The sequence below is a fragment of the Scylla paramamosain genome, chromosome 33 (genome assembly GCF_035594125.1).
Source record: "Scylla paramamosain isolate STU-SP2022 chromosome 33, ASM3559412v1, whole genome shotgun sequence".
Taxonomy (NCBI): Eukaryota; Metazoa; Arthropoda; class Malacostraca; order Decapoda; family Portunidae; genus Scylla; species Scylla paramamosain.
The window spans coordinates 2,292,501-2,314,086 of record NC_087183.1 but is presented as its reverse complement, the minus strand read 5'-3'; the positions used below and the strand labels follow the sequence as shown (position 1 = coordinate 2,314,086).

The 21,586-nt window shown below is 36.1% G+C and overlaps 1 protein-coding gene across 1 annotated transcript in view; it reads right to left on the bottom strand.

The window, feature by feature from the left end:
- The window catches only part of LOC135089531 (uncharacterized), a 115,858-nt gene that overhangs the window by 6,433 nt on the left and 87,839 nt on the right, over nt 1-21,586 (bottom strand). The window contains exons 4-5 of the mRNA XM_063985179.1: nt 17,050-17,203; nt 15,304-15,495 (exon numbers count right to left, since the gene is read on the bottom strand). Coding sequence (XP_063841249.1) covers nt 15,304-15,495; nt 17,050-17,203 — 346 coding nt within the window. The remainder of the gene's footprint in view (nt 1-15,303; nt 15,496-17,049; nt 17,204-21,586) is intronic.

The window sequence follows — 21,586 nt, the reverse complement described above, 5'->3', positions numbered from 1 at the left end:
TTAGATCTTAGACCGCGAATATTGCAGAAGTTAATGAAGAAAAAGTTGAGGGGGGTGTCAAGACACTTAGGGTCGTCGACGGAAAGGCAGTCCGACCTGGGGACATTTATGGTCCCCTCCCCAGATGGGGACTCCGAGGCTGGTGTAGGAGTCGCCACGATTTTAAAATTTTTGGAGTGAAGGGTGTGTGTGTTATTAGGTGCTTGTAGTTTTGTGTGGAGGAAGAGAGTTGTCTTTAGAGGGCAGGCTGTGACTACCCCCTTGTGTTGTGAGACACAAAGGGAAACGTTCAGTGAGGTCACAGCTGGGTTTAATGATAAGTTCACAGCACCCCCTGAACAGTGCTTTAGACCTCACTGGGAGTAATTATCGTTTCGGCAGGTGTCTACTGCCTCCTCCTCACTGTCAGTTGCCTCAGATACCTGAGTTTCAGTGAGGAAAAGAAGATGAGGTTTAGAAGAGGAGAGGTGGTGTTCTACAGATTGAAAATTAGATCTTAGACCGCGAATGTTGCAGAAGTTAATGAAGAAAAAGTTGAGGGGGGTGTCAAGACACTTAGGGTCGTCGACAGAAAGGCAGTCCGACCTGGGGACATTTATGGTCCCCTCCCCAGATGGGGACTCCGAGGCTGGTGTAGGAGTCGCCATGATTTTAAAATTTTTGAGTGAAGGGTGTGTGTGTTATTAGGTGCTTGTAGTTTTGTGTGGAGGAAGAGAGTTGTCTTTAGAGGGCAGGCTGTGACTGCCCCCTTGTGTTGTGAGACACAAAGGGAAACGTTCAGTGAGGTCACAGCTGGGTTTAATGATAAGTTCACAGCACCCCCTGAACAGTGCTTTAGACCTCACTGGGAGTAATTATCGTTTCGGCAGGTGTCTACTGCCTCCTCCAATCAATCAATATATATATATATATATATATATATATATATATATATATATATATATATATATATATATATATATATATATATATATATATATATATATATATATATATATATATATATATATATATATATATATATATATATATATATATATATATATATATATATAGATATATATAGATAGATAGATAGATAGATAGATAGATAGATAGATAGATAGATAGATATAGATATAGATATCGATATATATATATATATATATATATATATATATATATATATATATATATATATATATATATATATATATATATATATATATATATATATATATATATATATATATATATATATATATATATATATATATATATATATATATATATATATATATATATATATATATATATATATATATATATATATATATATATATATATATATATATATAGTAATTGCGAGAATCATATGAAATACTGTGAGTTATATTGTGAAGTAGGAAATGTTATGTTGAAAATTATCAAATTTATCCCGTGGATAAAATGCGGTCGCATACATTGTGATGTGCAGGCGCAGTAAACTATACATTAATTAAGTCACCTCATAAATGAAGGCGGCATGAAATTTACGTTACCAACGTAGGCAATTAGTTTAAAGCCGCAAAATTTGTTTAGATAATTATCAAGGAAATACTCGAAGGGAAACAATTGTAATATAGAAGGATGCTGAAGCTTACTGGTAAGAGGAGGTTGAGTGAGGTAACGCTGTTGAAGAAATGCTAGTGTAGTACACGCAACTAAATGGTTATCACCTGGATCCTGACTCACAACACTTACCCAGTAAAGGTGTTTAAATTTTTTATTATTGCCTGAAAGAGGATGTATATACAGTACATTATGAAAATATTGTTGAAAATGGTAAGTAAATGAGAATATACATAGCAATTGCTACAGTTTACTAGTGAAACCTGATATATTAATATATGTGATGAGATAGATGATGAAAATTGAGTAGTCCTAGATAGTATTGGGGGGATAGAAATTTACAGGAAGAGCTGAAGGAATATAGAGCATAGAGAAAGATACGCATAGGGGAAGAAATGAAGGAAATACCGAGCACTGATAATTATTAATATATGAGAAAAGATGAAATAAGTATAGAGCATATAAAAATTATGAATAGATGGCAAGAAATGCAAGAAATGTGGAATGAATATAGACTGTGAATATAAATATCATTGAATTTGAAGAGCAACTTTGTTGATTATTTATTTTGTCTAGTACAACGGATACTGATAAAGATATTGATGCAGTTTACATCCTAATGACAGACTTTTAAGGAACCGGTTTTCAACATAATGACCAAATAAAAATGAAAAACTCGGAATGGCATTAAGGAATGTCAGTATTGTTTTATTAATTTTAATACTCATATATGACAAGTAACAAACGAAGATAAATGTATTCAAAGAAAATTGGAAGTGGCGCATTTAGAGTAACGATAATGGGGTGTAAAATTTAATATCATTGCCAAGGCTATGATATTAACAGATATGTGAAATTGTAACTTGTTCAGCTACTTAAATCGGTAAATTGTGTAATTGTCTGTTGATACCCGAGAAAGAATGAGTGATGGGAGGACAGCTCGATGGTCTGTTTATAGCAAGAACGCTCATTCTGAGACAGTGTCATTAACAAAAGGTAATATGGTAATAAAAAAAATAAAATAAAATAAAATAAATAATGGTAATAATCATAATAATGGTAATATGATTGAAAAATCATAATGATAACAACAATAAATATAGTAATGATAATAATGACAATAATAATAATGAAAATGAAGTTAATAATAATAATAATAATAATAATAATAATAATAATAATAATAATAATAATAATAATAATAATAATAACAATTAATATTATTATTATTATTATTATTATTATTATTATTATTATTATTATTATTATTATTATTATTATTATTGTTATTATTATTGTTGTTGTTGTTGTTGTTGTTGTTGTTGTTGTTGTTGTTGTTGTAATAATAACAATAATAATAAATAATAATAATAATAATAATAATTATTATTATTATTATTATTATTTTTATTATTATTATTATTATTATTATTATTATTATTATTATTATTATTATTATTATTATTATTTTTATTATTATTATAACAATAGCAATAATAATAAAAATGATAATAATAATAACAATAATAATAATAGTAATAATGATAATAATAATAACAATAATAATAATAATAATAATAATAATAATAATAACAATAATAATAATAATAATAATAACAATAATAATAATAATAATAATAATAATAATAATAATAATAATAATAATAATGACAATAACAGTGATATGATAATAGCGGTATTAATTTTGGTGATCCAAATGGAGAATAATGAAATATAGTTTTAAGAATATCAATAATACTTGCAATGTTGGTAACAAAAAAAAAAAAAAAATCTTAAATGATTTTCACTAACCATGACAAGGATAATGATGACAAATAAAAGATGTTAATATAATGATGTTTTGTAAAATATTGCTCTTGTGAATATTTGAAGATCTTACTAGGAGAAGAAAGTCAAAATAAAGTTTAATTAGAATGGTATATTATTAATGTTATTGCCTTCTTCTTATTGATAATAATTTCAAGTGACGAAAGCCTGTGTGTAAGAACACAGATTATTGTTTCTGTAGCGGATACTGATTATATCTAAGAACACTTGTAGCAGCAGAAAATTATCAGGTGACAACTGATATTGCTAGCTGATGCTGACATGCATTAAATCTCGGGCAAAGAAGGTATATTTGTGTATTATGTAGGAGGTTAGTATGGTACATGATGGGAAAATATGGACAATTGGATTTTTGAGGGAAAATTGATATCTTGAATTAGATATTACTGAATGATCTTGAAAGTAACAGAATATATATATATATATATATATATATATATATATATATATATATATATATATATATATATATATATATATATATATATATATATATATATATATATATATATATATATAAGGCTGATGAAAAAATTAATAATTGGTGTTAGGAAAAATATATCAGATATGCTGAGGAATTGTAAAAAAATAGATACGTTGTTATGTGAAGAGCTATGCATGTTGTGAAAAAAAAATACGAGTTTATGGAAACTGGTAAATGAAGAATCTCGTAGGAAAATATGTATTAGAGAATTTATAGAAAATTTATGGATGCAAATATAAGAATCTTGGGTTCTTAAATTGGTCATTGTGATGAAATTATATACGGTTATTGAAAATGAGGAAGTTATTAGATTAAGGTATATAAGGTGAGTCACTAAAGACATGAGTAATTATTATAATATTAAAAGGTTCAATAAGGATAAGAAAAATGTCATTGAAATTATGTGTATGATGACGGTTATAGTAATTAAAGTTGAAATTGAGTAAGCTCAGATTAACAGTATAGGAAGATAGAAGGTTGTGAGATGAAGTAAATGACTGATTTATAAAGCTTGGTAAACAGACGAGTATGATGTAATTAATCCTTGTGTTTATCAAGTCTTGCACTTAGCTAACTTACACATTTCGTGCCAACCTAGGGACATAGTTGTGTACAAGTACTTTAGTTGTCAAGTTGTTTTCTGGCCATAAATTAAAGGTTTAAGAAATATGCAAAATTCCTGTCTGAGAATTCGTCGATTCAGAAGAGTGGGGAACAGCCTAGAAACTTCGTTTGGACAATACCCAGTATGAAAATGTTTAAGTTATTCACAAGGATATTAGTATGCCCACTAAAAACATTGTGTAGAAAAATAACTAAAACAACATTTGTATTTGTTTGGATGTTTACAGATGTGCTTACCCAAGTAATTAAAAGATAACCCAGGAAAACTGAGTGAAAAATAAGAATATGATTGATATACTGTGTATAGGTATGTATGGAAATCTACAAGAATAAATGTACGAGAAATGACATACTATAACTTGCTAAACCATGTTGATATAGTTATGTGTAGTCGTGAAATTATAATATTGAAGTCACAGATATGAAATATGAGGAAGTGAGATAAAAGTATCTTAGAACCACTCCACGTCATCATTAAGCTGATCGATAAATGAGAATTCCACACAGTAAATATTACAGCGTGTTATATTGTCCAGCCATTGGGGAAGCAAGCCAGCTCAACTCAGCCCGGATAAATGGGAAGGGTTAGCGGTAGGAAGGGCATCCAGCTGTAAAAACCTGTGCCAAAACCATGGAGCGAAGTCAAGAGTATGAGAATACAGCTAGGGCGTCCCCTGTATGAAACGCAAAGGAGCCTCGCCTTGCTGCTGCGATAAGTGGGAGAAGGCTACCGTATCCTGGGCGGGCACGGCTAAAGAAGATAGCTCAAAGAGTTGGTTCTTTAAATGTGGGGAGCATGACGGAAAGGAGTAGAGAATTAGCGGATGTGATGAAGAGGAGAAAAATTAACATCCTTTCTCTGGCCATCTGGTCCAGGAGACCAGATGGCCAGAGAACTGGATACAAGCTCTTTTACAGTGGAGCAAACAAGGAAGGAAGAGGAGGTTTGGGAGTGGTATTGGATGCGGAGTGGAAGAAACACATTGTAAATGTAAACAGGTGTAGTGACAGAGTAATGAGCATTAAGCTAATGTATGGGAAAGTCACAATTAATATTATCTGTGCCTACGCACCACAAGTCGGCTGTAGTATTGAGGAGAAAGATGATTTATGGGAACAGATGGATGCACAAATCAGTGGGATGGGTGAGGAAGAGAGAATCATCCTTGGGGGTGATCTGAATGGACATATGGGAAGAAATAGAAATGTTATTGAGAGAATACATGGGGGATGGGGTGTGGGAGAGAGAAATGAAGAAGGTGAAAATGTGGTGGATTTTGCAGTGGCTTTCGACATGGCAATCTTGAATACTTTTTATAAGAAACGGGAAAATCAGATGTGGAGGAAGGAAAAGTCCGATCGATTTCTTAATGTGTAGGAGAAATAACTTGAAGGAAATAAATAATTTTAAGATTATCAGTAGCGAGAGTGTTGCACCTCAACACAAGCTGATCGTGATAGACTTCGAGATGAAAGAGGAAAGAAGGGGTAGACAACAACGAACATCAAGATTTATATGGTGGAGGTTGAAGGATGAGGAGTTGAAAGCGGAGTTTAAAATCAAAATGCTGGACAGGATGGTAGAAGCTGAAGATCCAGACACATGGTGGACAACAAACAGCAGGCACATAATTGAGATAGGGGAAGAAGTATGTGGGAAAACATCAGGCAAGGACCCCCAGCAGGATAAGGAATCTTGGTGGTGGAATAATGAGATGAGAGAGAAAGTTGAGGCAAAGAAGGAGGCAAAGAAAATATATGAAAGAATGGGAAATGAAGAAGCAGAAAGAGCCTACCGAGAAGCAATTAAAGAAGCGAAGAAGTCAGCAACACAAGCGAAAGCTAGAGCAAGGGAAGACATGTACCAGGGAAGGTGAGAAGAGGATATTTGCACTAGCAAGACAGAGAGAAAAGTCAACAAAGGATTTTACGCATATTAAGCAGGTTAAAAATAAGGAAGCAAGAGTTCTAATTGATGACAATGAAATAAGAGAGCGATGGAAAGAATATTTCAAGGCACTTTTGAATGAGGAAAACCCAAGAGGAGTGTTGGAGGATGGGGAACCAAATGACAGGAGAACAGCAGCAATTTCAAGGGAGGAAGTCAAACAAGCATTGAGGAGGATGAACAATGAGAAGGCAACAGGGCCGGATAACATACCTGTAGAGGTGTGGAAGAGTTTAGAAGAGGAAGGACTTGAGTGGCTGTGTTGGTTGGTAAATAAGATCTATGAGAAGGAGAAAATCCCAAATACATGGAGATGCAGCGATATTGTCCCAATATACGAGAAAGGAGACATACAGGACTGTAAAAATTACAGAGGAATTAAATTAATGTCGCATACAATGAAACTGTACGAAAGGATAACTGAGAGAAGAGTAAGGGGAGAAACACAGGTGGGAACAATTTGGATTTATGCCGGGGAGAAGTACTACCGATGCAATCATTGCGCTAAGACAACTACTGGAGAGGTATGGGGAGAAGCAAAGAGAGTTACACCTTATTTTTATTGATTTGGAAAAAGCTTATGATAGAATACCACACCAGGAAGTTTGGGCTAGTATGAGAAGGAAAGGAACATCAGAGAAGTATGTGAGAGTGATCCAGGACATGTACGAAGGCTCAAGGACGAGGGTAAGGAGCAGTGTGGGAACAACAGAGGAGTTCTGTGTGAGAGTGGGTCTGCACCAGGGATCTTCTCTGAGCCCATATCTGTTCAATCTACTCATGGATGATAGTGTTCAAAATATAAAGGAGGAGGCATCGTGGACCATGTTGTTCGCGGATGACATCGTCTTGGTGGATGAAAGTAGAGATGAGGTAGAGAGAAAGTTGGAGAGATGGCAAGGAGCATTGGAAGGGAGAGGTTTGAGAATTAGCAGGGAGAAGACGGAATATCTGAATTTTAATGGTCGACAGGAGAGCGAAGTATGGATGCAAGATATTAAGTTAAAGGGTGTCAAGGAGTTTAGATACTTGGTCTCTCATATATCAGCGGACGGTAGCCTGGATGGAGAGATCATTCACCGTATCCAATCGGGTTGGAAGAATTAGAAAAGAACAACTGGAGTGCTCTGTGACTGAAAAATTAGTGCCAGAGTAAAGGGGAAAGTGTTCAAATCGGTGGTTAGACCCGCATTGTTATATGGTGCGGAGACGTGGCCAATAAAGAAAGCACAGGAGAATAAGTTGGAGGTTGCTGAGATGAGAATTTTAAGGTGGATGCTTGAGTTGACAAGGAGGGATAAAGGGAGAAACAATTTTATAAGAGGAACAGCCAAAGTAACGGAGGTGACAAAGAAAGTACAAGAAAGCAGAATTCAGTGGTTCGGTCATATCAAAAGGCGAGAAGAAAGGTATGTCGGCAGAAGGATATTGGATATGGAAGTGGAGGGAAGAAGACGACGTGGCAGACCAAAGAAAAGGTGGAAGGATCGCATTGGAGAGGACCTGAGGGAGAGAGGATTGAGTGGAGAGGAGGTTGGGGACAGAGGCTTGTGGAGAAGACTAGTGAGGAACAGCGACCCCATATGAACATGGGAGCAGCTGCAGAAGAAGAAAAAGAAGAAGAAGAAGAAGAAGAAGTTATATTGTCAGATAATGTTATGCTCTCCGAAAGTACCGTCATGTGTAGTGCTGTACCATACAATATGATAATTGTTTTTAAGCCCACAGTTAATCCCTTTTATGATAACATGAAGAATTAGTGAGTTCAGGATAGTGATATCAATAAAATATGACAACAACACTAATAATATCTTGGTAGGTGTTATATTGTGTATGAAAACATCTTAATGACTGCGGTAGTTGATGATGTAATTGTGAAAATAATGACTGGGATAGTCACCGCAAATCGACAGCAAATGAACAATTTAGAAAAGTATTACTGTTCTCATAAAACGAAATATCTTCATGTAGAAGGGCTCAGGGGCAAAACAAGAATAAATAAATATCTCTAAGATACAGTAATAGATTTGAAGATATAGATGTGTTAATATCAAAGTAAATGATGAAGATTATGATTACTATGATAAGACGAATGTGGAAAAATAAAATAAATATTTCAGGAAGTTATATGATATACATCTGTAAGCAAGAGTTGATGTTTATTATTGGTCATGAAAAGTTGCAGTTATCTTGAAGTACCAATTTACTGTTGTCAAGCATTATAAGGCAATCAATGCCTTAATTGATGTATTTCATATTAAGGTTTACAAAGATTCAATATTGTTGACTCAAATGTGGCTTAATCCTATAAAATCCTTTCCATGGCAACCTATAATCTAATTTCTTCCCACAGAATGGCTTAATATAAAATTATAATTAGAAAACGGAAATATTTCCTCCAAGACTATATATATCTATGAAAAAAAGTTAAATATTTCCTCATATACTAGAAAAGTTGGAACTGCTACCTTACATTGGTGAATTACTGAGATAAATCTAATTACGACAACGGAACACAGTCAAATGCCTTCGCTAATGGTACACTTACTTATGTTGGAAACTTGCTGAATATTTAGTTTTTAATTTATTGCAGCAATTCCTATTAATTGAAATATATAATTTGAAACCATGATTAAAATATGTTTTAACAATATGGTATCTAATATTTGTCAGTGTTGCTTTCTATATGTTCCGACACCATACAAGATATTATTTCCTCTTAGTGTTATGAAAAGTTAAAATTAGTCTGATATTGCTATTATATAATCTTTGACTGCATTGCCTCAGTTTCCACTTACTACTTTCGAGTAATTCTTGTTGACACCATTTTGATGCTGCAAGATAAACTCCCTCATATTATTTCTATATAACTAAGATGTCTATAATAGTGCATCCCTCCTCTGATAATATTGAGATAAACAAAAAAAGGAACTCATTTCCTGACTTATCTTATAATATGATTTCTGCTTGACATGCCCTCTTACTGATCTTATATTGATAATATACATATTGTTTTGAAATGTTTTTCCACAAATTATTGGTGTGCCCTCTTCATGGCCCAATGGTTTTCTTTCCGTCGAATATGTGGCTTTCTAGCAGAAAATTATGGACTCTTTGCCCCTACATGAGTATACAGAGTATACTGCAGTATACTACCCCGGGTGGAGCGAGTACGAAGTGATGGCTCATTGAATATTGCTGCCTAGCTGTCCACTGCGGGCTCCCCTGAGATGGTGAGATTGTCCCATACTTGTGTTTCTGAACGGTGACCCTGATCCCACCACTAATCCCTGTCCCATCCCTGGATGAGGACAGGCAGCCTCACACTATCCTTTTGAGTGCGCGGACGCGGTACTTGAGGGGGGAGGCCTGTGGTGATCCCACACCACAGCATATATTGTATTATCAAGGAAAAAGAAAGAAGAAAGAAAAAGAAGACGAAATAAAGAAGAAGAAAGAAGAAAACAAATATAATAAGTTAGAAGAAAAAAAAAAATGGAGAAGATGAATGGATTAGAGAGAAAAGCAAGTCATACTACCAGGAAAAGGGAAAGTAATTAGCACTTGATATCGAGGGAGCCGAGAAAACAAACATGAGCACAGGACCCACGCAGTGCACAACAAGAAGACAACCATAAAACCTAGGAAGGTAGCTTGAGTCAAAGGGGATTAACGGTAATGATGTAGGGGATAAAGCAGAGAAAGTGATTGAAACAGAAAGTAAAAGTAGGTCAGGGGGCGTGAGGACGAGTGAAGCACCAGGAAGGACAAGTCTGCCTATAGAAAAAAAATATCCACGCCCACATACACTCCTCCTTCAAACTGCCCTTACTCTTTCACTGGCGCCTGTATCAAGCACCACGCCTGTGGATGGATCATATGCGAAAATGAGCAATGTGAATTGCAGATGTGTAAAATGTTAGGAAAATAAAGATAATTTTCCGAAGGAACAGGTATTCCGAAACGATTGCATATTATAGCATGTAACAGTGGAATAATTCAGTAGCAGAGAGTAGCAGAGAGAGAACCAGAGGTTCCGGAGGGCCTGACCAGAGAGGGATCGTAATAGATGGAATAACTTTAAAAGTACGTGGAGCTTGAGATTGCAATGCAGTCTATAAATCAATTATGATTATCTTATTAGAGGAGGAATGTGATGTTTATATTTGTTTGCTTGATGTTTTATATTTGGCATGATAGATTTGTATGGTGTACGAAGATTTACTTAATTATGAAATGCTTATTGCAATTGATGTGATGCCTTTATAACCTTTATATATCAAATTCATGCAACATCTTGGTTCACAACAGGAAAGCAGCTTCCACCAGGCGATTGCCGGGTTTTGTTCGGTGGCGTTGAAGATGAGGTCGGTTAGTTGACAGGCGACCTGGTGTCGTTTTTGATGAGGTATATGCTTCTGCACACGTGTGTGTCGCTTGAGGTCGGTCAGTGACACTGCCAGGTTGGTGGGAGTAGGGCCTTGGTTGGAGGTGAGTTGCATACGGGTCTGGCCACAACAGTGGAACGCCAGCAATCTGCACTGCCAAATGGGGATAGTATTCCCTTGAGTACACGTGAGCTCTATGCAAGTAAGGTGAACTAGGCGTTGGCACAGGCCTGGGTTTGTTTCCTGTCGTTCACAGAGTTGCAGAAGAAACATGGGGTTGTTAGTAGGCCTGCCTAGTTGGAGGTGTAGCGACGTCCTCAGGTCCGTCCCAAGGTAGAGTGAGATTAGAAGTTAAGTCTTTTGCTGTTCCTTTCCGTCTATGGAGACATTATATATATATATATATATATATATATATATATATATATATATATATATATATATATATATATATATATATATATATATATATATATATATATATTACTGGGCATTTATGGAAAAGCGAGTTGAGTGCTAGATAGGCAATGCAAATGAAATTAACGAAAACAGTGAATATTTACACCGGTCACTACAAGACCACCCCCCCCCCATTGACAAGGAAAGAGCAACAACATATTTTTTCAACGTTTGTGGACATGAGGAGCAGGGTCGTTGAATTGCTATGTGTTGAGATGCATGTCGTTGTGTGGAACTGCATGCCGTTTCGGTGAGCTGCGTGCCGTTCAGGTGAGCTGTGTGCCATTGCGGTGAGATGCATGCCGTTGCGGTGAGTTGCATGCTGTTGCGGTGGGGCTGCCAATCGTTGCGTTGGGCAGCGTTGGGTAATGAGCTGCGTGGCAGGATGAGGCGTCGAGCAATGTGGGGCGTTGAGCAGCGTGGGGCGTTGAGCAGAGTGGCAGCGTCAAGCAGCGTGGTGCGTTAGGCAGTGTAGAGTGTTAAACAGTGTGAAGCGTCGAACATCTTGGCAGCATGAAGTGTCAAACAGCTGGTGCATCGAGCTTCGTAGGGAGTTAAGCAGCGTGGAACGTTGAGCAACGTGGCAGCGTGGGTTCCTGGGGCGTTGAGCAGCATTGCGATGGGCAATATAGCATTAAGCAGTGTTGCATTTTGTAACCCTTTTTGGGTTACAAAACCCGTTTTGAGAAGCATCCGGGCACATCTGAACAGGCCACACGGAGTGATGAGGTGTGTTATCGGAATGTCTGTTGGATGAACACATAGCTAGTAGTGGCGTGGAATCATTGGTGCTGTATGCTGGTGTGGAACCATGGTGGCGTAGTGCCGATGGAGGAGATGTGCCTTGATGCCAGTGGTGGCTTGATGCCATGACTGAAGACTATAGCGCCAGTGTGGCAGCATGGCGGTTGGGGTGAAGGCTGGTGGTGGCAGCAGCTGGTGGCGGCTGGGCATTGACTGGTCTGGGGTGTTGGGTGACCATTTGTTGCAATGTCCTCAACTTCATCTCAAGGTAGAATAAGACTAGAAGTTGAGCCTTTTCCTGCTCCTCTTCCTCATTTTATTTACTGTATATTGTCACGACCACAATTTTCAGCCCCTTCACATAACTCCCACACCTGGATTAGCTTTCACCAAGTCACTGCCTAGGTGACTGGATGCAGGGCTTAATATGGGTTACAAGGTCCATTTTTTTAATCATGCACTCTTTTTGCCAAGGGGCCTAACTCCAGGTTACACGAATAAAGCCGCCAGTGTGTTTTAGCCACCCACAGGCAAAGGAAATACAACACCGACAACAAACTCCCCCAGTTGGGCAAGAATCGTCAACCACGTCTAGAAAGAAACAACAACACATATATGGTTGAGGTATAAAACACCGCTCGACAATTGCCTACTCAACGAAAACTCCCACTGTCCATCAGCGTGTTATATAGCCACTAGACGAGTAGTGCCATTTACCGCCTCCTGAATTGCAGGCCTGATCAAGGCCTAAGGAGGAAGTAAATTTCACTACACTGCTAATGACCTGAGTCCTCTGCAGGTCAAGCGCCCTCCAGGATCCTGACGCAGTAACATTCAACACAAAACAAGAATACAAAATGATACAAATACTGACAAGTGCCCACAAACACACAGGAGGGAAATTCACCTCTCACTGTATCAGAACTTGACACGCACACACATGCAGCTTAGGAATCACTCCCCTAATTTGGAATGGGTTCCAGTTAACTACACTCCCTGGGAGAGTACTACAGAGACTCTTATGGTACTTGGATAGGCCGAGGTGTACAGCCGGTAATTACTCACTTATCACCTTGTAGCAACTGACCCGACTAGCTATATTCCCGGCCCAGTCTCCACCAAATACTACTACCTGTCTTAGTATGTCCGTCTCATATAAGCTCTGGATAGTGACTGTACGTAAGAAGTGTGCCACTCTCCCATTTGGCTGCTAGGGGGAAAAGGGGAGGTGGTGTGGTGACTTCATATATACACGCATGAGTTCCGCCCGCCAGCTATCTCTCAGCTAGTGCTGTTATGAATAAAACACTTCACTTCTGACAATTCTAACGACTAAGTTTTAGGTGCTAGGTGGATACAGATCACTTTATCTTCATGAGCAACTCTTCTGCTTTTGTAAGACTCAACTTAAAAAGACATTTAGAAATTGGGTAAATTAATTTGGTAAAGAGGATCTATGTGCGTCAGGATTCTTACGGTAATCTCATGGCAAACGATCATCCCCAGTCGTATGTCTGGCATTTGTACTCTCTCTCTCTCTCTCTCTCTCTCTCTCTCTCTCTCTCTCTCTCTCTCTCTCTCTCTCTCTCTCTCTCTCTTCCTTCATTCTTCTCCCTCACTTCTTCTTCCATTTGTTCTTACTTCTTGTCTTTGCTTTACATCGCCGCTCACAATATATATCTGCACAATATATATGCATATTTTACTGGACGTTGCGGATGGATATTTGCAAGGGTCACTACAGAAGGGTGCTGTGAGAGGAAGAGGGCAGCTTGAACACGAGTCGAATGCCAATGTCCCGGCATTTTCGTAGTCAGCATTTGGGGCACGTGCTGCGTGTACGCTGGTTAATAGTACAGTTACTTTTCCGCTCACAGAGGCCTGGGCCTGTCCCGTTTCTGCGGTAGAAGAACTCGTTTCGAGAAGCGCAGGTGCGGGCATTGAAGTTGACACAGGTGTGACTCCCTTCCCCCCAACAAACTGTGCAGGCATGTAGACAGGCCGATAGTGGAGGAGTAGAGGTCATGTAGGCGCTTAGTAGTGAGGACAGACGAGTGTGTGTGTGTGTGTGTGTGTGTGTGTGTGTGTGTGTGAGAGAGAGAGAGAGAGAGAGAGAGAGAGAGAGAGAGAGAGAGAGAGAGAGAGAGAGAGAGAGAGAGAGAGAGAGAGAGAGAGAGAGAGAGAGAGAGAGGTGAATTAGTGAAGTGAGGTCGGGTGAGTGGTGTTAGGGTGGGTTAGATCAGAGTAGGTGAAGGTGGGATAAAATCCTATGAGAAGGGAGGGTCGACAGTGGGAGAGGCCTAAGGAAGGAGTCCCAAGGAACGTGCTACCTGCGGGCAGAGGGGTGCAGCTGCCTGCACGAGAAAGCTGGGCGCAGCCTGCCGCTGTGGGACCCAGGAAGCAGAAGGACAAGATGTCCTACAGATTCATGGGCATTGCCATGAGAGGGCAGGTGTCACGGGAGGTCACTAGGGCAACGACCAGAGACAGAGGTGAAGAGGGGAACGGTTCGGTGTTATCGGCGTTCCTAGAGGACGATCACGCCGCGATTTTAGAGCGAGGATGCAGACACATTAGTGACTAGAAGGAAATGAGTGGACGCTGAGGCAGTCCAAGGAGCCTGGGGAGTCTTGATAAATGTGTGGCAGCACAAGCAAAGCCAATACCGAGAGTCGTAGGAGGCAGAGGCGTCTTAGTAGAAGGGTCGCGACACGAGTAATGACATCATATGTGGGCGCTAGGGTGTCCTGTGGCGACACAGGCGTTGGGGGGAGTGATTGGCGGTTCACAGGAAAAATCTAATCGAGGGCACTGAGCAGGGCACACAAGAACACCACAGTACATGTGGGCGCTGGGAGAGGGCCTGGAACAACGAAGGTGTCTTAGGGAGAGGGCGGTGGAAGACACGAAAACACTACACGTATGGGCAAGGACTGCCTGTTGTGATATGGGCAATGAGGAGAGGGATGCCGGTGTGGATGAAGGTCGACTAGCCTGACGTGACCACAGGAAGTGGGAGCGTGGACAGACACATATGACCTGGACAGTGGTCAAACACACACACACACACACACACACACACACACACACACACACACACACACACACACAAACGCACGCACACACACACACACACACACACACACACACACACACACACACACACACACACACACACACACACACACACACATACACACACAGTCACACTCACTCACCTCCAAACCCTACATTGCCACAAAGTTTTAGCAAGATGGCTCTGTTCCGTTTTCTCCTCAAACGTGTAGATTCCGCTTGGTATCCAAATATCTCCCCACCCCACCCTGACATCTGCTGCCGCCAGGTGGCCAAACATATCCCGCCAATCAGCTGCATCCAAACTGCACCAGGGAAACGAAATGGCAAAATACCTGGAAAGGAAAGCAAGAACATGATTGAACTTTCATCTTTTTTTTTTTCATTTTCATTGTTCATATTTTTCGTTCATATTATATATATATATATATATATATATATATATATATATATATATATATATATATATATATATATATATATATATATATATATATATATATATATATATTTATTTATTTATTTATTTATTTATTTATTTATCTGTTTATTTATTTATATTTATATGTGTGTTTTATTTTCAGTTTTATTCTTTCATATTTTCTAATATTAAATTCAATATTTCGTGTGTATATATCCTATCATTTCACTATTTCTGTATTTTTATCTCATATATATATATATATATATATATATATATATATATATATATATATATATATATATATATATATATATATATATATATATATATATATATATATATATATATATATATATATATATATATATATATATATATATATATACTCGGCTGCATCCAATCTGCACCAGGGAAACGAAATTGTAAAATGCCTGGAAAGAAAAGCGAGAACTTGATTGAACTTTCTTTTTTTTATTTTCATTGTTCAGTTTTTTCGTTCATTTTATATATATATATATATATATATATATATATATATATATATATATATATATATATATATATATATATATATATATATATATATATATATATATATATATATATATATATATATATATATATATATATATATATATATATATATATATATATATATATATATATATATATATATATATATATATATATATAATGAACGAAAAAACTGAACAATGAAAATAAAAAAAAGAAAGTTCAATCAAGTTCTCGCTTTTCTTTCCAGGCATTTTACAATTTCGTTTCCCTGGTGCAGATTGGATGCAGCCGAGTATATATATATATATATATATATATATATATATATATATATATATATATATATATATATATATATATATATATATATATATATATATATATATATATATATATATATATATATATATATATATATATATATATATATATATATATATATATATATATATATATATATATATATATATATATATATATATATATATATATATATATATATATATATATATATATATATATATATATATATATATATATATATATATATATATATATATATAGATAGATAGATAGATAGATAGATAGATAGATATGTATATATGAGATAAAAATACAGAAATAGTGAAATATATATATATATATATATATATATATATATATATATATATATATATATATATATATATATATATATATATATATATATATATATATATATATATATATATATATATATATATATATATATATATATATATATATATATATATATATATATATATATATATATATATATATATATATATATATATATATATATATATATATATATATTTATTTATTTATTTATTTATTTATTTGTTGATTTATTTATTCATTTATATATTTATTTATTCATTTATTTATGATTATGATTTAGAAATTATGATGTCGATCACACACTTACCCTTTTTTCATAGGTTGAAGAGCCGACGCCACTTGACACGCTTCCTTCATCAGGCTTTTATCTATGCCAGTCAAGACCAAGAACACAAGTGCGATGTCCGGCAGTGGTGAAAAAATGGACGCTTTTGTTTCCATCGTGATGGGGATGTGTATGCCTGCAATGCGGAGACAGTAGTTTCATAAACCTCGATTTTATAATTGATTCAGATGTGACAAGCCGACATCCACAGATAAGATAGGTCGTATAGTTTGTGTGAAAGTACTCAAGCCTTCAAAAGGATATGGTAAAGAGGTAGTTAATATTACATGTATTTTAACAATACGCTGAATACATTTGAGTTAAAACTGAAGTAAAGACAAGAATTTATATGCTTAAACAAGAAACTTAAATTAACACTTAAACTAAATAAAAGAAACAACAATTATCCCATCACTAATACAACATACACAAAAGATAGTATAGAATAAACATAGCTGAAGGAAAACATACTGGGTAAAACACATGGAAAAATATGTATATGTATATATATGTACAGCCTGCCAGTGTACACGTAATCGATGCTTGAAGAAGGAAAGATGGAGTTTGGTTGTGCCTTTGACAGATTAGTGGCTTTTAACTTTTCTTAAGTGTGTACATATATCCTCGGTTGGGGAGGGATGACAGAGGGAGAGAGGCCAGGTGAGCAGGAACAAGCGAAAGATTCTAGTTTCGACCGAAGAGCCAACGAGTCTTCGCTCGGACGGACATGCTTACTTGACTTGTGCCTCATGAACTGGAATGGTGAGCCTAACCTAGACATCATAAGTAAAAGTAGACATCTACCAAAATGACAATTACTCCCAGTGTAGTTTAATGTAGTGAACCCGTTTCATACTGGACCAAAAGGGTGCTGTGACCTCACTGAACGTCTCCCTTTGTGTCTCACAAAAGGACAATGCCTGCCCTCTCAAGACAGCTCTTTCTTTAAACAACTCTGCATGCATGTAATATATACATACCCTTCACACAAAACTGAAATTTCATGAAATTTCATTTCATGAAATGAAATTTCATTTCAATGCCGACTCCTACACTATCCTTGTAGTCCTAATCTGGGAAAGAGGTAAACAAATGTTCGCAGCTCGGCGTGCTGTTTTTTCTAGCATCGACCCTATGTATATTGACACATCCCTCAACTTTTTTTCAATATTTTTTGCAGCATTCGCGGCCTTACAACTAATTTTCAATCTGTAGAACACCACCTCTTCTCTACTAAACTTCATCCTTTCTTCAGTGAAACACAGGTGTCTGAATCACCTGACAAGTAGCCCCTTCTCTGTTCCCTCCTACTTTCTTTATTTTCATATTCAATCCAAAGCCGATTGTTGTGACTATGTGAGCAACAACCCAATCTCGTCCTCATGCTCTTGAATCTCCCGATTTTTTTTTACCATCTGGCTATGACTGCAAAGTCACTCTCAAACTTAATTTATCTTTACTGTATACCTCTCATCTAAGACATCAAAATTTACATTTTTTTTTTTTTTTTTAATATTTGAATTCCAAAACAGAGCACACTATGACCCTCTTCTATTTCGAGATTTCCATTCTTGGAGATTTTAGTGCTTATTACCAGATTTGGTTTTCCTCTCCTATCACTGACCAGCAAGTTCAACTAGCCTTTAATTCTACTATCCTCCACGACCTAGAACAATTAATGCAGCACCCTACTAGTATAACTAGAGGAGGAGGACTGCCGAAACGATGATTATACTCCCACTGACGTCTGAAACACATGATCAGAGGGTGCTGTGAACTTCTCAATAACCCAGGATCTCACTGAACGTTCCCCTTTCTGTCTCAAAACACAGAGGCAGTCATTGTCTGCTTTCTAAAAACAACTCTTTTCCTTCAAACAATAGTACATTCACCTAATGATACGCACACTCTTCACTTAAAATTCTGAATTAAGTATGACAATTTACACCAGCCTCGGAGTCCCTGTCTGGGAAAGGGACCACAAAATTCCCTAGGTCGGACTGATATTCTGGTATCAGCCCTAAGTGTCTTGACACAACTCTCAACCTTTTCTTCGTTAATTTCTGCAACATTTTTTTTTTTTTTTCATCACCGAAACACAGAAGTCTGAGGAAATTGACAGTAGCCCATTTTCTGCTCCTATCTACTTTCTCTATCCTAATTTCAAATTTAAAGCTGGGTGTTGCATCGATGTGCGCAGTGACTTGCTCTCCAACCCACGCTCTTTAATCTTCCCTGTTTTCCACTTTCTAGCTTAGACTATAGAGCCGCTCTCAAATTAAATTTATCTGTACTGTATACCCTTCAACTAAGGAGGAATTATTGCCGATCGACATGAATATTTTTTTCTTTTGTATTTTTTCATCCGTTTTTTTTTTTTTTTATATGTAACATTTTATTTATTTATTTATTTTTATTTTTTTCATCTAATGCAATGAGATGTTCCGTCATGAATTTCAGCGGTTTTATGCACCACGATACAGGGACGATATTTTTTTTTCCACATTTTTTTTCGGAGGTAGTCTTTTTCTTTAGTGCAATGTAAAACTCTACAGTTCTTTCTCTGCGTGCAACATCAGAGATTGGTAGGTTTAACTATAAATAATATTTCGAGTTTATATACAAAAAATAGAAAAAAATATTTATTTTTTTTCGTCGTAAATCCAACAAATAATCAATAGATCTGCATCAGATATCGTTTTCATTAATATTTTATTGATTTTAAACAGTGAAACACCGGTTTTTAATTTGAAATATTGCGAAATGTAATAAAATTCCACGACCTAGGCGATTCCCGCTTTAATTAAAGTGTGAAATCAAGAATCACCTATGTACAAAACCAATCGGAGTAACTAATAAAAGAAAACTATGCTTTTTCACATACTCTGATGTAAATATCCTGTGAATTTCAAGTCTCTAGCTGCAACAAGTAAATAACAGTAACTCCTTTAACTTTATCGCTTAATTTCACAAACTGGTGAATTTTGCCATATAAAAAATATCTCTTTTCGAGTTTTTGTTACACATATATTTTCTATTGCAGCTTATGAAAGCATGAGAGAAGAATAGTTCCTACTATTGTAATGTTTGTTTAAAGTTATATATATATATATATATATATATATATATATATATATATATATATATATATATATATATATATATATATATATATATATATATATATATATATATATATATATACATATATATATATATATATATATATATATATATATATATATATATATATATATATATATATATATATATATATATATATATATATTGTATAAAAAAAAATAAATAGGGAGTAGGAATTATTCTTATATCCTTTCTGATTACATTTCTTTTTCATTGAAAGAAATTGATCAGTAAGATGGAGATATGAGCAAAACACAAACAATTTAACATGAGATTAGCGATTTTACAATCTCCCACAACTCCTCTGACTATAAAAAAAATTATTTAACTACTTAACTTCCAAAATGGAGCACATACTTATTCTCTTCCCTTTTACGGAGATCTCTATTTTAGGAGACTTCATTATTCATCATCAAATTAAGCTTTCCTCTCCCTTCACTGACCATCCTAGTGAACCCAGCCTTCAACTTTGTTATACTCCACGACCTAAAACAATTAGTGCAACATTCTACTCGTATTTTTGACCGTCTTGGAGATACTACCAACATTCTTGACCCTTTCCTAACCTCTAATCCTTCCGTTAATGCTGTTGCCAATTCCTCTTCATTGTGCTCCTCCAATCACAGTCTCATATTTGTATCTTGTCCAGTCGCTGCAATCCCTCCTCAAGATCCCCCTAAGTGGAAGTGCCTTTGTTTTTTTTTTCCTCTGCTACTTAAGAGATATTTTGCTAATTTTCTTTAGAATGACTACTGCTTTCGTGTGAAAGATGCGTCTTTGTGTGCCGAACGCAAAACAGAGTCTCTGACACGGAGGCGTACATTCTTCTCTCTTTTTCCCGACCTAAACCTTCCAAACCTTTGTTTAACACTGTCTATTCTAGAGAAGTTGCCCACAAAAGATACATGGGCATTCCATCATCAGAATCTCATATTTCTTCATATTTCTGCCCAGAACCATGCCAAGTCTGTTCTCCAATTATCCAAAAAGTCCTTCATTAATTAAAAAGTGTCAAAATCCTTCAAGTTCTAACTTCCCTCGTGACTTCTGGCTCCTGACCAAAAATATCACCAGTAACTTTGTTTATTCTTCTTTCCCTCCTTTATTTTAACCATATGATACCACTGGTATCACATCTATCTCTAAAGCTGAGCTCTTCACTCGAACCTTTGCTAAAAACTCTATCTTGGATGGTTCAAGGCATATTCCTCCCTCTTCTCTACCCTCTGACTACTTCAAGTAGTCAGAGGATAGAGGAGTTTAGGCCTTCGCTGGCCTAAACCCTTGAAAGGCTTATGGACCTGATGGGATACCTCCTATTGTTCTCCGAAACTGCGCCTCCGTGCTTGCACCTTGCCAAGTCAAACGCTTTCAG